This window comes from Haliotis rufescens, unplaced genomic scaffold, assembly GCF_023055435.1.
Source record: "Haliotis rufescens isolate VD_foot unplaced genomic scaffold, xgHalRufe1.0.p SCAF_7, whole genome shotgun sequence".
Taxonomy (NCBI): domain Eukaryota; kingdom Metazoa; phylum Mollusca; class Gastropoda; order Lepetellida; family Haliotidae; genus Haliotis; species Haliotis rufescens.
This window is the reverse complement of record NW_025964361.1, coordinates 15,601,975-15,616,509: the sequence shown is the minus strand read 5'-3', so window position 1 is coordinate 15,616,509 and position 14,535 is coordinate 15,601,975. Positions and strand designations below refer to the sequence as shown.

Sequence of the window (14,535 nt, the reverse complement as noted above, 5' to 3'; positions counted from 1 at the left end):
GCACTTACTGAACTTGAGAGGTGTTCGAAGATGTTGCATCCCTCTGTGTTCACAATACACATACTCTGCGCAAAATGGTGACGCTGAAACATAAATCATATACTGAAAAACAGAAGGTCACCTTCTTGGCACAACTCGACCCTCTTATCAAAGGATGCCAATCAAAATTGCCAGAGTTGAACAGTTTACAGTTACCATTTGCATTACCTTTTGTGAAGAAAAGATATTTTTCAAGTAACTGTTCTAAACTTGAACTGAATGTAATGATTATTAAGGAATATGATGTTGATGTATCTACTCTGTTAGATCGTGAATTAAAATGTCAAGAGTTTTGACATCTGAAACTTTTTTTCTACCTCCATGACGGATCCTTCAGAGCTGTACAAAGCTGCCAACACAGATTCCTAGACAGGAAAACAAAATGCCCATATTGTATGGTCAAGAAGTAACAAGAAAAATAATTATTTATTTTAGTGAAATATTCAACAGGAGCAGTGTACAAGTTTCAGTAACATCATAATTTCATGATGCCAAAACAAATGTGTTCTTGTTGAAAGAACATTAGAAAGATGAGAATCACTATTAATGTGATCTTCTTTGGCAATCAAAATCTTATCAATGCCATAAAATTGAAAAATGCAATCTTTGGTGAATGCAATACATATTATTTATTCTTAACAAATGATACAAAAACCCACAAGGGTAATTGTCTCTTTATCATTTAATTTCATTCTCAAATTAATTGAAATTTAAGACATACTGTCATTCAGTGAAGCAACTTTAGAAACCAGGAAGAAATACAAAGCCTGAGTAAAGCAATAGTTGTGATAAATTTGGGCGACCCCCCACACCTCTATCGCTGTGTCAATTTTTTCATGTACTATATATACCATACCCATTCAAGACGGTGGTTGTTGGGAAAGTCTATAATAATATGTATAATAATAAACTTCCTACCCATAGCTTGTAATCAAACATTTTAATCAGGACAAGACTGGGAAATTTACTTTCTATATAATATATAGCTAATGTATATTCTAATATAGCTATGTCATAGTAATGAAGGGGCTTTTTTTTTAGTTCACTGGGGACAAAACTTGTTCAAAGTGATGGAAAAGAATTTAGAAATGAGTACTCACTGACTGCACCTGGAATGAGTTGGTTGTTCCTCGGTGATCAATATCATGACAGAGGCAGGCCACAAATAAAGCAAACACTTCGATCTCTCTGGGGGGAAACAAGCAAAGGGGAATAACTCTTGTAGCCATACTGGTATGATACACAGATTCATTCAGTTCAGAAGTCCATATTGTCAACTACTGCAATGCAACACTTTGACATATTCCACCAACAAGAGGCAGGGATTGAAATTAAGCATGAAGTCAAGGGACAATTGTCATAGTTCCAAACCTAAAAGGTACTATTGTATAAGTGCAAGATTCTATGCCACCTGGACCTAGCTTAAGTTGACACTGAGAAGTATACTTGTTGAATGACTTATCTTTTCTTTGAATAGTCACCACGATACAGATTTTATTATTGACACTCTAGCTGTGCATTTCACACACAATACAGTTCACGGGAAACAAACGAGCAGTTTGAGTATTTAGACTGATATGTTGCCTGGGTCATTGGTCCTGAAAAAGAACAATAAATGATGGGCACAACTATTTACAGCAACTTGCAGCATCTTTGAAATCTGGGCCTGGCCAGGTGCCTGCTGCAAAGAGACACAAACACATATTCACTACGATCAGACAACTTACTTTAAATGTTTCTCCAAGTGCAGATTCTTGACCAGAAGGTAACAGAAATGGGCTACAGCATATGCATGCATCCAGTTATGGTATGGTGGATTCCTGTATCCTCTCTTCACCATCAGTACAAACCTGAAATAGTGCAAGACAACACAACTCAGTCACATAGCTACACACTCTGACATTTCTGTCAGTATCATTATAACTGTATAATGAATATAAATTATTACACAAATTCATCATAAACACACCCAGTAATTTAATTTTTAACACTTTCGTGTAATTAGACACCAAAGTGCAATATTATGGAAAAGTGATCGTGCATGAATCAGTAAGGGTACGATCCATGCTGTTATGGATTGATGACACACAATCCATAAGGAAACCCTCAATAATAGTAGTCACATCCTTATTTCTGTCCATTTGGACTAGCAAGGGTTCTGGGGACCTATTCTACCCCAGAAATCCCCACTGGGCAGGAACCTAATAGTTCTGCTCTCACCTTGCCAATGTGTCTTTTCTTATTCTAAACTTGGCAATCAAACCAAGATCTTCAAACATGCTCAAGCAAGCCTGAAAAAAATTGAAACATTCCATTCAAACTATACATATGACATAAACCTTTGTGAAGCTAAACAACAACCTCTTATACCATAAGGCTAATGCTATTTTTTAGGGCATTATCATTTGCAGAAGCCTAAGGTCTTCCATTAACTGCCGGACGAAGGAGGGCAAGGAGGGCTTCTGCAAACGATGATGCCCTGAAAAATAGCGTTACCTTTATTATAGCTAACATGGATGGAATTTGTTATCAAATAAAAAGAAAGAACAATATCATTTTTGAAACAAGTACTGCAATCAACACGAATGTCACTGACACACTTTTACAAATATGGAAACGTCATAGAACAAACCAGATGACGTCACTATTGATTGTGACGTCGACTATCCCTATCCTATGACATCACCTAACAAAGGGGCGTGATAAAGGCCCGTCGTCAAGCAATAGACCATTATCAAGTTACAGTGGCCCACTATCATTAAACATGTGGGCAGTTTAATGATAATTCTATCCATTTTAACTATAATAGCAACTGACACCTGAAACCCTTTTTTAGGATGCACTAAGCCTGTGAGGTTCCAGGTACCAAGATATTAAAATGCAATGATCCCCTAGAAACAATGTATTACATGTCACTGGGTGCACACTGTTTTTGTATATTTTTGTTTTAAGCCACACAGCAATATTCCAGCTATATAATGGGTTGTCTGTTAATAATCAAGCCTGGACCGGTCAATCCAGGTATCGGACAATTAACCAAGTCAGCGAGCCTGACCACCTGATTCTGATAATTGCCTTTTATGACAAGCATCGGTTGCTGATGACCAATTCTAACCTGGATCTTCACAGGGGGCACATATACTGAATGAGAATAATCCAACATAATGGCAGCCTAAAAATAATGTGTCCTTGGCCAGACTGTGGATGCTAACAGGATCAATGATCCATGCCTTCAGGCATCATGACACACACAAGCATGTGCCATTCTGCCATGCATAACAATTCTTGGAAAGGTAATAAGGTGTTCAATACTGAGTCCAATATCTAAAAATGACTCGTACACAAGGCAAATTGTTGAACATGACGATGGTGTACCCAGATTACCTTGATGCATCAATGCATCCTACAGTATATTAATAATCATGAGAATAGGCCATTTATGTGCTTTTATTTTCACACCACACTGTGGAATGCTCAAAGCCCTACACCATTATTCCCAGGATCAATGGATCAGTGTGCACTCTATTTCATTCCCAGCTACTCAGGGAGTATACAACCCATTCTGCCTGTTTGGCACTAGAAGGTTGACAGTCACATTACCATCTCATCCTACCGGGTACCCATTCATTGCTGAGTGAACAGAGGCTTATTTTTCGAACAAAGTCACTTGCCTAAGGTGACACCACATATTCTGCATGCACTCCAGTTTCGAGCAGGACCAAAGCCCTGGGAACTCTCATGAGTTGAGCATGGTCACTCATCCAATTAATCTCTGCGACCATCGTTGCCAAAATTTGTACACAGGACCACCATACATTATGGCTAATCTCAGCATTAGTCTCATCTATCACTCACCACAGGGGTGTCTGCCTCTGGAATTGTCCGGGGAGCATAGCAGAATTTGTCAAAGATGGGACTGATGACATGGACTGACAGCATGTCGGAGCTGATGAGATCTCGAACTTCATCAGTTGTCACCTAGGACAAACAATGGCATCTCACAGACACACTTGTATAAACACAACAAATAGGTCTCCTCAAGATCCATCAACTACACCAGATATATTAGACAAAGTCATTCAAAATTCCCGAATAAACCTTGTTAATTAAAGAAGCTTATTCAGTGAGTACAATGATCAACATATATCTATCTATAAAAAACATGAGTTGGACCTAGTCTTGTTTATGTTGATAGTCAACCTCAGCAAAGCTATTTCTGCAATCACATCTGTTGGCAGGCATCTTCACACTTCAGAACATGTGAACTGAGGCAAGATTTGAGCTTTCAATCCATGCTTGTGACAAAAGAATGATGTGCTTGTTTGCATCTCCACCAAGCCACTCTGTATCCACATCACTGCAAGTGTATCAGTGTATCATCCAACAATAACACTGTGCAACATGCATATTCTCAATACTTCTTTCATTTTCCAAATTATGGAAAAAGTTTCTGTTGTAAAAACCCAAAATGTGTAAACAAGGGCTTGAGCACAAAACCAGGTCCAATGGAAAGACAGACATTTGTACTAGCCCGGTAGACCATGCCGGTTTCCCTCATGATAAAGGTGAAGGGTACTTTTAGATTTTCAAACATTTTAGGGTGTTCTCATACAGTATCTCAATGTTAATTAAAATTAAGATCAGTACTATAATTTAGTGTATGACCATGCTTTGTGAGTAACATCTGGCAGTCAACAGCTCACAGAAGCGTACTGAAAAACAAAGTTTTAGTATGTGACATAAAAAGTTATGTTTAACCCTACTGCAAACACGCAGTGGAAAATGCAAACAAATGAGACTAGGGGAAAGATAGAAGTTGCAGTTGGAATCAAATAGATATTATTCTAACAAGCATATATGGCAGAAAAGACAAACTACTAGAAGCACTGTCAGCATTTGTTTAACTCACAAATGTGCTGAATCTTATTTTTCATGTTTTAGATCAGTTGTCCAAACACTTACTTTTACCATTCTGTACTTCCACATACCTGTGTCAACTTCATCATTGAGCAACTTCTATCTTTACATATCATGCAAAGAAGCAGAAATAAAAAGTGTGTGAAAGAAATATTGAAGCAGAAGGACCAACAAAACACAAAGAACTAACTAACCTGCATGTGATAAATCATAAGCTCATTAGATAGATTATTACGGTGCTGTGCGTCCTGAACTTTCTTGTACATGAGACACTGAAACAAAAGATATAGTTGTCCAAATGATACAGAAAGAAAGAAACCAAAGATGTCTACACATTCCCCATGATCAGCTAGGACATTTACAGGTCTAGGGGACAGACAGCCAGCCAGCAAGCCAGCCAAACTGCTGCCATGGTTTACCTTCATGTGAAACATCATCAGCTCGTTTGCGAGACTGTTTCGGTATTGAGCATCAATCACTTTATTGTACATCAGAGACTGAAACAGATAGATAGTCATGGTTCTCTACATCCTACCTAGACCATTCTTCCAGGCTTCAATGCACACAGTTAAACAATATGGTAGTAATTTCACAATACAGCATGTAAAACCAAAATGTCTTCTACAACTTGAAATTTGAAATATGACACATGGTGCATCAAACATGTTTTACACCTGAGATGTCACAACATAAACAGCAGCCTGGTCATATTAAACTGTTTCATAAATGCTTCCTCATATCGAACACCATAACAAACCGTAACTGAAAAGTAAGGATTAAAAGAACAAAAAAATTGATTCTCAGGCAATGACTTTTGAAACCAGTGTGTGAGGGCGGAGTTTTTTGTTTGTTTGCTTGTTCCCTTGTTCAAACTAGTATGTTACCAAATAAATAGTTGTGTAACATCAACCTGGGAAAGGGCCTCCCTACATTTAACAAGCATACACACTCCTATTGCCGTCATATCCATAACATGAGATGTGCAGTGAACCAGTGCCCATGTAAAGGGATGTAACTGAGTGCTTATTTGTATCACATTGTTTTTAAGTATTAGGATTGTTTTTTTAAAGGGAAATAAAAACTAAATGAGCGGCGGACTGTATGATGATGCGGTTGGTGCCTGAGAACTAAGACTATTATTCTTTTTAGCCTTAGAGTCCATGCTGTTTTTTTTACTTCTTCCCTGACATCTCCAACATCATCGTTCAATACTAATAAAAGGCAACAACACATTTAGTGAAGTATGCACTAATGTCATAAATGATGCTTACATGGCTGATGCTAATACAACAATACACAGCAAAGGCTGATGCAATATCTTCATCAAACACAGTGAAGTAGGGACCAGTCTTCTTGTTGCAAAGCTGAGCCACACCAAGAACTTCTTCTGAAACAAATAAGAGATATCATATTATACAAAGTGATTGTGTCTTTATTTGGTCTGTTCATAATTACATTTGAAGAACATGAACTGGTCAGGAACAGAAATTCACACCATCCCATTACCCAGGGGGAGTTATCTCAGTTTGTCTTTTGTTTAATGCCTCCTCATCCAGCAATGTCTGCTTGTAAACAATCAAATTTAGACCAGACTAACCAGTGATTGACATTTCGTGCAATTTCCCACACCATTGGGGTATGACCAGGTCACTCAGCCTGACCACCTGATCCATAAAGCCACCTTGTATGACAAGCATAGGTTGCTGCATGGCAACCAATATTCAAGCCTTGAATCCCCACGACAGAGTTCATTTAATGATAAAATAAGAGATATATTTAACTATACTATGGAAGGAAACGTCTTACCCTCTTCATCTTTTATGGGGAAACAGAGGATGTTCCTGAAAGAGGTAAAAATATTAACATGGATCTGTTTATTTATTTATAATGAAATAATAAGATTTTCATCAAAAATATAAAGGGTGTGATGTGCAGGAATTATATGTATATAGTTAACTGTTCAAGGCACATGAAGCATGTATGCATATTTGGACTATGTATATTGTGTATGTTATCAAGTAAAAATAGAAGGGACCACACAGTGATCTTATATGACTGTAGGTACTTTGGGGACAAATGATGCCAGGTGAGCTGTTTGGTAGCGAGGCTGCTGGGGATGAAATCTATTTATTTTAGCCTTAACCTCAGAACGACAAAAATTTAATTCTACAACATCATTGGTGGGACAGTTAGCTTTAAGAGTCATCTCCCTTTACTTGTGTACATGAATTATTGTTTCAGTTTTCTTCAGCATGTTTAAGTGATGTGATGTGAGGGTCGAGAGGAGTATATCAGAACAGACTTTTCATGCCGAATGGTATTATATCAATCATCCACAAATGGATAGTTATGAAACTGAGCATTCGACAAGGAGTTGTCACCTGGTCTTGAACCCTGTTGAATCATCGATGCCTCTGTAGAACAATGGATGGGAGTATGCATCCGGGATGTTAAGCAGGTTACCTGGTCCATTAAAAAAGAATTCTGCTTTTACATTTACACTCACAGTAATGCATGCCATTCTAAATCATAATGGAAAATATATACTTCAGGTTTAACTATATCAGGTTTGAGCATATCCAATATCCATGTAGAAGTAGTGCAAATTGTTATAATAATACTTTCACTTTAACAAGCTTAAATGTCAACCAAAGCTACCACTGATATCACAAATCCATTTTTCACATTAATTTTTCTTCAATTCTCCATAATTTAGAAACTAACATTCAAATATGAATTTACTACAAGGAATATGTTTACAAACAGGTGTATGATGTAAACACATGAAAGAGAAACAGGTCATGAACTCAGTTAGGACCTATGTCCATGTCTAGACATAACCTCTTTGCAAAGAAGCAATATTTTACTGTTGATCATTTTTATGTAGCATTTTAGTTTCCATTGCAGCAAAATCATAATATGCTCCAATAAGTGTCATAAAAAAGCTTGGTCATTTAATATTTCATTCAATCACATATATACGTAACAAAATACTGGTATTGTGTTTACTGTCATTCATTATCTGCGAGTACTAACTAGTGGAAATAACAAAAGTGCCTCTTGAGTTAAATCTGAGGAGTGTCAGTCGCAAATATAGGCTATCACATAAGTTTCAGGATAGCAAACCAGATTTTGTTGTTACTTGCTACCACTGATTTGAGCCATGAATTCTTTTGCATAAACAAATATACATCTCTTTTTGAAAAGTTTAATAATGAAACAGTACAAGAATAGAGGAATAACACAAATAATTCATGTCTGAATCATTTTATCTCACCAGTTGTAGCAACATGTCCTGCTATCCCTTGTGTCTTCGGCATTCTAATTTCCTGCTGTACCTGAAATAGAAGTATATGAGTGAGCGGATGTTGTTTAATGCTGTAGTCAACAATATTCCCCCTATCACAGCAGTCTGTGTGGACCAGACAAACAGTGATTTTAAAGCATGAGCAAAGATTCTTGTTATTGGGGCACTCTGACACACCATCAGCCAAGTCACTGATCACCTGATCCTCTTTTAGCTCTTAGGACAAGCATGGGATATTGCAGAGGTATTCTATCCCAGGTTGGGAAGAGGTGAGGAGCCAGTTACCTGCATTTGAGCAACATCCTTTTCAACAAGGCTGATTCTGAAATCCTGGTCAAATACTACTTAACTGAATGTCTTGTTTCTTACTTGCACCTAGGAACGTCGGATGAGCTCACCTCTTTGTCATTTGCACTTATCCCATCAAACACCTTGGCAACTAGCTCGTCTGTTTCAGGATCAATGAGGAACACAGAACACCTGGAACACAAGTTTTACTGTGGATTGTACATGATTACTTGGGAGAAGGACTCTTTCGTTTTGTAAGTTGTCTGATAAAGCATTCACTAAGTGTGACAGAGTAATGCATTCTTGCATCAGCTGTTGATAAAAATGGAATGTACCATTATGGTATGCTTATCAAATGAAACCTTTTGGAGGACAAAATACAATTCCTGAACAATCAAACGTTAATATCTTATGAAGCCACAAATAGCCCTTTTACATTCCAAATTTGAAAAAAAATCATGAGCACCTCATTTGCCAAATATCTATTCATTCATCATTTACATTCCAGGTGCAATAAAATCATGAACCATTATTTTATTTGAAGGATTAATTTTGATGTTTCCTTACCTTTCTGCATGTGTGAGATTTCTTGCTTCTTGCATAATTTCTCTGAGTAGTTTTGTAAGGTCATCTGAAATGAAGCAGCAGCACTTTGAAAAGGTTTTCTAAAAAGGTCTTTCTTGCTATTTCAAACAATATTAAATGTTATAAAAACTACATTCAGGGCCCTCAGATGAACATAACACATGCACACTAAATAACTTACTCCCCCAATCATTAAGCAAACCTGTCACAGAGAACTTAAACCTAAAATAATTGAGACAAACGTTAATTGCAATGAGCTTTAGTAAGTTTCTACATTTTACATAATGATATCTTGAGGCTGACACTAAAAATAAGATATCAGTGTTAGAAATTGGCACTAGTCCTGACCAAACTGCCCAATAGTAAAGGTATCCTATGGACTAGTAGGAATTGGCCCATTTTAAGGGTTTTGCTATATGTTATCATTATAAGGACTAGTGGATAAAAACTGTTAGTTTCTAACCCTGAAATATCAACATTGATCTATAAGCAGCGAATTAGTGAATCAATGAAATTGGAATTGACAACAACGAAGGCAACATGATTATCACAACTGTGATTTGAAATGTAAGTATTGAAAAGTTAGTAGTAAACATGGTACTTAATTGTACAAAATCATTCCTATTCAGTTACGTTGTCTTCCCAGTGACAAGTCAGTTCTCTAGTGAATATCCAAGCTGCAGGCACTGTGTCATTGTAGCCTCCTTAGGTAGAGTCAATATCATTTGCACATTCCCACACAAACAAGTCATCTTATCAAATTGTACGACGTAACAAAGTAGCTCCTTAAGTGTACTGTATTAGCTAATAAACATGTTTTCTTTGTCAACCATACTGTGTTTGCATTTGCAAGTTCCCAAAATGTTACAATTATGCAACATAGCATATAAATCTGAACAAAGCTGATCAAAGTATGTCTTAAGACAGGTGTTATACTACTTTATGCTTAAACAGAACATCAAATGGCAGGCAACATGTTTTATGGTTTTTGTGTGTTTTTTGTCAGGATAAACATTTCCTTTTGTGGAGGAGAAATTAACTGCTGCCATTTGTAAGTCCCCTGCAGATGTGGACAGTGCCTAAGTCTTATAAATATTATCCTTTTACTAACTGTAAGGACTATACAAATGTGTTACTAAATGGGGGATACGATGAAAACTTCTTTGATAGGCTTGATTTCAGCAGCATCAATAAGACATAAAATGGCCGAAAGGGAGAGGTAGCTAGCTGAAGGCAGCCCAGACACGCTGCAGCTGCATATTATTGTCCACTAACACTGGCTCGTCACTGAGTGCTGTCACCTATTGTTAAAGCTGTTGGCTGAAACTCATACATTTCTAAACCTGAACAAGAAACACAACAAAGACAGAACTGCTGATGTTTAAGGTTCAACTGGAAACAAGAACATGAATTCTTGCACCTACTTTTCTGTAAGAGATTGCCCCTAGCAATAGGCACCTGTATCTGTGACATGACATAAGTGCTTGGTGTCCACAACTCCTGCTGGTGCCGGAGCCAGCTTGTGGTATTGGTGGGGATCTCACTGAAGGAGCGGATGTAGGGCACATGTTTGGTGGAGATGATATGCTTTACCTGGGTTTCAGTGTCCTCTACAATCACTGTTTGCTCAGACAGTTGTCTATCATCCATGTTCAGGGTGAGGGCAAGCTCACTGTTGAACTGTTCCATGCTGGAGAAGTCTTCATCGATGAATGCAGTGTTCAAGAAATTGGAGCTGCTGCCTAAGATGGTGAAGCTTGTATTACCTTGACTTCCAGTCTTGGCTAAAGTAGGTTCACTTACAGAGATGTGAACCTGGCTTCCACCTCTGTCAGAATCTACAGTTTTCACAATATCTGGCAACTGGCTGGATATATTTTCTGAGATAATACATGAATCTGATCTACTTGTCTTCAGCTTCAAAGTAGCTTCAACCCATATATCAAAGAACCTCTGTTTGCAAGTCATGTCATCATCATCTTCATCTGCCATAATTCCGGATGATGATGACTGTCCATCAATGTCCTCTGAGAGTCCAACAGACAGGTATTCATCACAGCTCACATCAGTGAAGACGGGGCTGAAGTACTTCTCAGTGCCACTCATTGGTGATACTTGGTGCAAGTCCAAGTCCTCATCACTGCTGTTGAAGAAGTCGCCGCTTGCTGCCTGGTCCTTGGTAGGCATAGGTGGATCAGATTCAGCTGAAGCCTTTGGTTTTCTCTTGTAGGGAGAGACTGAAGCAGCTTTCTTTCCAGGTTCATCTTTTGATACTTTAACATTTGGAGATTTCAGCTTCGGGTGAAATTTGTGGTCTAATTTCCCTGCTTTTTCAGGTGACCTATTATTGCTACTGTTAGTGAGTGCATTTGCAAGCTTTTCTTGCTGTTGAAGCTGCTTAATTATGTTAGTGTCCATGGAGGTATAAGCAAGCAGGGAGGAATTGTTAAAACTCTCATGATATTGTTCACTCATTGTCACTGCAGTGCTATAGAGACAGTCACTAAAAGAGGTAGATACTTTGTTAAATGCACAAAAATGCTTGCCAAGTGCAAAAACAAACTCACCTAGGCGGGTGAATAGATTTTTGGCAACATGTAAAAGTGCCTGAAAAAAGAAAGAAAAGATATCTATATCTTCATCTTCTTCTTCTTTCCATGTGACAGTTTGATACAGGTGCATGTACCTTTATCATGCAAGAAATCCAAATAAAGGTTGAAAAATAGTGCCACAGCACAGTAGCTCACCTGGATATGTAGTCTCAAATGCCAACAGAGACAGCCACTCAAACAATGTTGTCAGCATTGCTTCTCAAATATTTTCAACATAATTATTGAAGACAAAAGTTTTAACGAAATCGATACAAGTTACTGACTATCCACAATGGGCAAGAATGAATGTATTATTGTAGAACATTGTCGAAATACACACAAAAAATTGTTTGTTGTTTATTCCACTAATATGACATCAGTCCGTAAATAAGTCAGGATAAGACAATCCAGTGATTGACAACCTTCTGATAATAATATATTTTTTAATGCCATATAATTTTTCCAATTGTTTCACAAAAAAACCACTAATGATTTAAGTATAGTATGATGTTGTTATAAAGAGAACCACACATGCCAAAGTTCTTCCTCAGTCTGGCATTTTCAGAGATGTGTACAGAGCAAATAAACCTGCATTTTGAGATAATTTAAGACATTTACAGTGTATTTTGAGCAGAAATGGCTGAGCATTGGCCATCAAAATAACTGCAGAGTCAGACATTTTGATAATCAAATTCGAACTTCTTGAGCAAATTGGAGTGTCACTATTGGTGGGGACATGCGTGTGAAGTTTAAGCTACATTTGTACAGTGGTCTGTGAGGAGATGATGTCTATAGTTTGAGGAAGTGCATTTTGGAAGAATTTAAGAACATTGTCAAATTGCAAAGGCCAAAATTATAAATATCCCCCAAAGTGTTGAGCATACATGTGTTGAAATAACCACACATATATCAATACATTTTGAACAAAAATCTCTGATGGCTGTGTAATTGCCATAAGAAGTTTCTGCTTTCAGTATTGTCAAAGTGTCAAAGTCAAATCAAGGTCAAAATTCAAAAGAAAGCAAAAGAAACTGGAACATGTTGATCTCCTCTACTGACTACACATGTACCAAGTTTCATTCATTCAATATGGCTGCCATAATGAAAATCTGATTTGAACCTCTGAACAAACATAAGTCCAGATATACAATGAACACATAAATAGTGTAACAAAAGCATTAACATGCATAATTCAATACTGATAACTGATTTGTTGATATTCTATTTCTGATGACGGATCATGACAGTCATATATACTGACAGCCTGAAATGGTACTTCAGAAAAGTCTGTGCGCATCATAAAATGGAGATATATTTTTCCAGACAATAGTTGCCCATAATTCAGTGTGCGTATAACACATGAATGTGTATTTTACATGAATAAATAAGTCTGTGTACATTGATCAATCAGAAAGGGGCGCCAAAATATGAGCAAATATCGCCATAGGCACTTATTAGAGCAGGGTGCTTGTTAAGTCAAATATGATACATAGAATTGACACTAACTAATTGCAGCTTCTGAGAGGGCATCTCCTTTTTTAGGGATGAATTCATAAAGCAATTTACATGACTTCAGCATATTGCTTAATCAAATTATCTTACTTGAGTTTGAATCTTGAGCTTCCTTTCATTTTGAAATGCCAGTGTGCTGGTGAGAACAGTGGCGGTGTATTGAAAACATTGGTGGATTGCATAAACATCTTCACTAGTGAACCTGAAAAAAGAATGACATATAACAGAATGTTTCTGCACATAAACAAAATATCACAAAAATGCAACTTTAAGATCATTATAAAGTGCTTCATATAAAGTGGAATTGAAAATAACTTTATATTTTAATATCAAATTGCCATTGAAAATGATGCTGCCCCATACCATTACACTACACCCTCAAACTGATGACTTTAAGTAACACAAGTGTCGCTGTTACATTTTCCTGTAGCCTGTAGACTCTTGCACGACCATCAGTGCTGTCCAGATGAAACCTGGACTCATCTGTGAACAGTATACTGTCTCAGTCTTGTCTTCTGTACCTCAGATGATGTCAACACTAGGCATAGGCATGCCTGACGGTGATATGGAGGCAAAAATGTGGAGTTTTGATGAAAATTAAACTGGCGCCATTTGCTCCTTGCAGCATACCCACAACGTGAACACGTTAATTTTCAGCAAGCTGTGGCAATGTGTAAGTGTTATTTATTGTTAAACAAAACTGTTTTTATGTGCACCTGATAGCTAAACAAAAACCATGTGTATGAGTTTTATGCTGCCAACAAACATGCAAAAACATCCAAATTGTGCGCTGTGCATTAACATGCACATGCAAATTGTAAATGATCAATCATGACCTCAATGTCGAGGATGTGTCTTCATTATTTATTTCAAAATAAGTGAATTTTTATTGAACTTTATATGAAACACAATCACTGTTTTCCATTAGTATATTTTCATGATTCATATGTAATACATCTTCCCGAGGCAAGAGCATCCACTAGCCTTTTCATCAAAGTCTTGTTTCCATCCTTGCCACATCAAGCCCACTTTCCTGTGCTAAATATGATTGGACTATCGCACATATTGATAATCCACTCAGAGAACATTTCACAAAATCAACATCCACGACTGGTATACATTCTTATGAAAGTGATTTACTGCTGCCTGTCTTTATTGATACGAATATGTCTTTTTCATCTTTTATAGCCCCGAACGATTGCCTATGTTTTTGTGTCAGGGATGAAATCATGAATGTTTTCGTTATCTGATCAACAAGGTTGTCGCCTATGGTAGTCGCCATCTTTGTAAAGCTAT

The 14,535-nt window shown here is 37.3% G+C and overlaps 1 protein-coding gene across 5 annotated transcripts in view; it reads right to left on the bottom strand.

Annotated features, from left to right (window-relative positions):
* The window catches only part of LOC124115009 (cGMP-dependent 3',5'-cyclic phosphodiesterase-like), a 73,813-nt gene that overhangs the window by 10,906 nt on the left and 48,372 nt on the right, over positions 1-14,535 (bottom strand). Inside the window, exons 13-27 of one of the 5 annotated variants that reach the window (XM_046475784.2) lie at positions 13,330-13,441; positions 10,561-11,743; positions 9,119-9,182; positions 8,662-8,743; positions 8,234-8,294; positions 7,338-7,419; positions 6,763-6,797; positions 6,228-6,343; positions 5,376-5,453; positions 3,895-4,017; positions 2,260-2,330; positions 1,767-1,889; positions 1,140-1,227; positions 357-404; positions 9-83 (exon numbers count right to left, since the gene is read on the bottom strand). In XM_046475784.2, the coding sequence (XP_046331740.1) occupies positions 9-83; positions 357-404; positions 1,140-1,227; positions 1,767-1,889; positions 2,260-2,330; positions 3,895-4,017; positions 5,376-5,453; positions 6,228-6,343; positions 6,763-6,797; positions 7,338-7,419; positions 8,234-8,294; positions 8,662-8,743; positions 9,119-9,182; positions 10,561-11,743; positions 13,330-13,441 (2,341 nt within the window). Of the gene's footprint in view, positions 1-8; positions 84-356; positions 405-1,139; positions 1,228-1,766; positions 1,890-2,259; positions 2,331-3,894; positions 4,018-5,150; positions 5,229-5,375; positions 5,454-6,227; positions 6,344-6,762; positions 6,798-7,337; positions 7,420-8,233; positions 8,295-8,661; positions 8,744-9,118; positions 9,183-10,560; positions 11,744-13,329; positions 13,442-14,535 lie in introns of all 5 variants that reach the window. The other 4 variants (XM_046475783.2, XM_046475785.2, XM_046475789.2 and 1 more) reach the window with 4 other exon arrangements.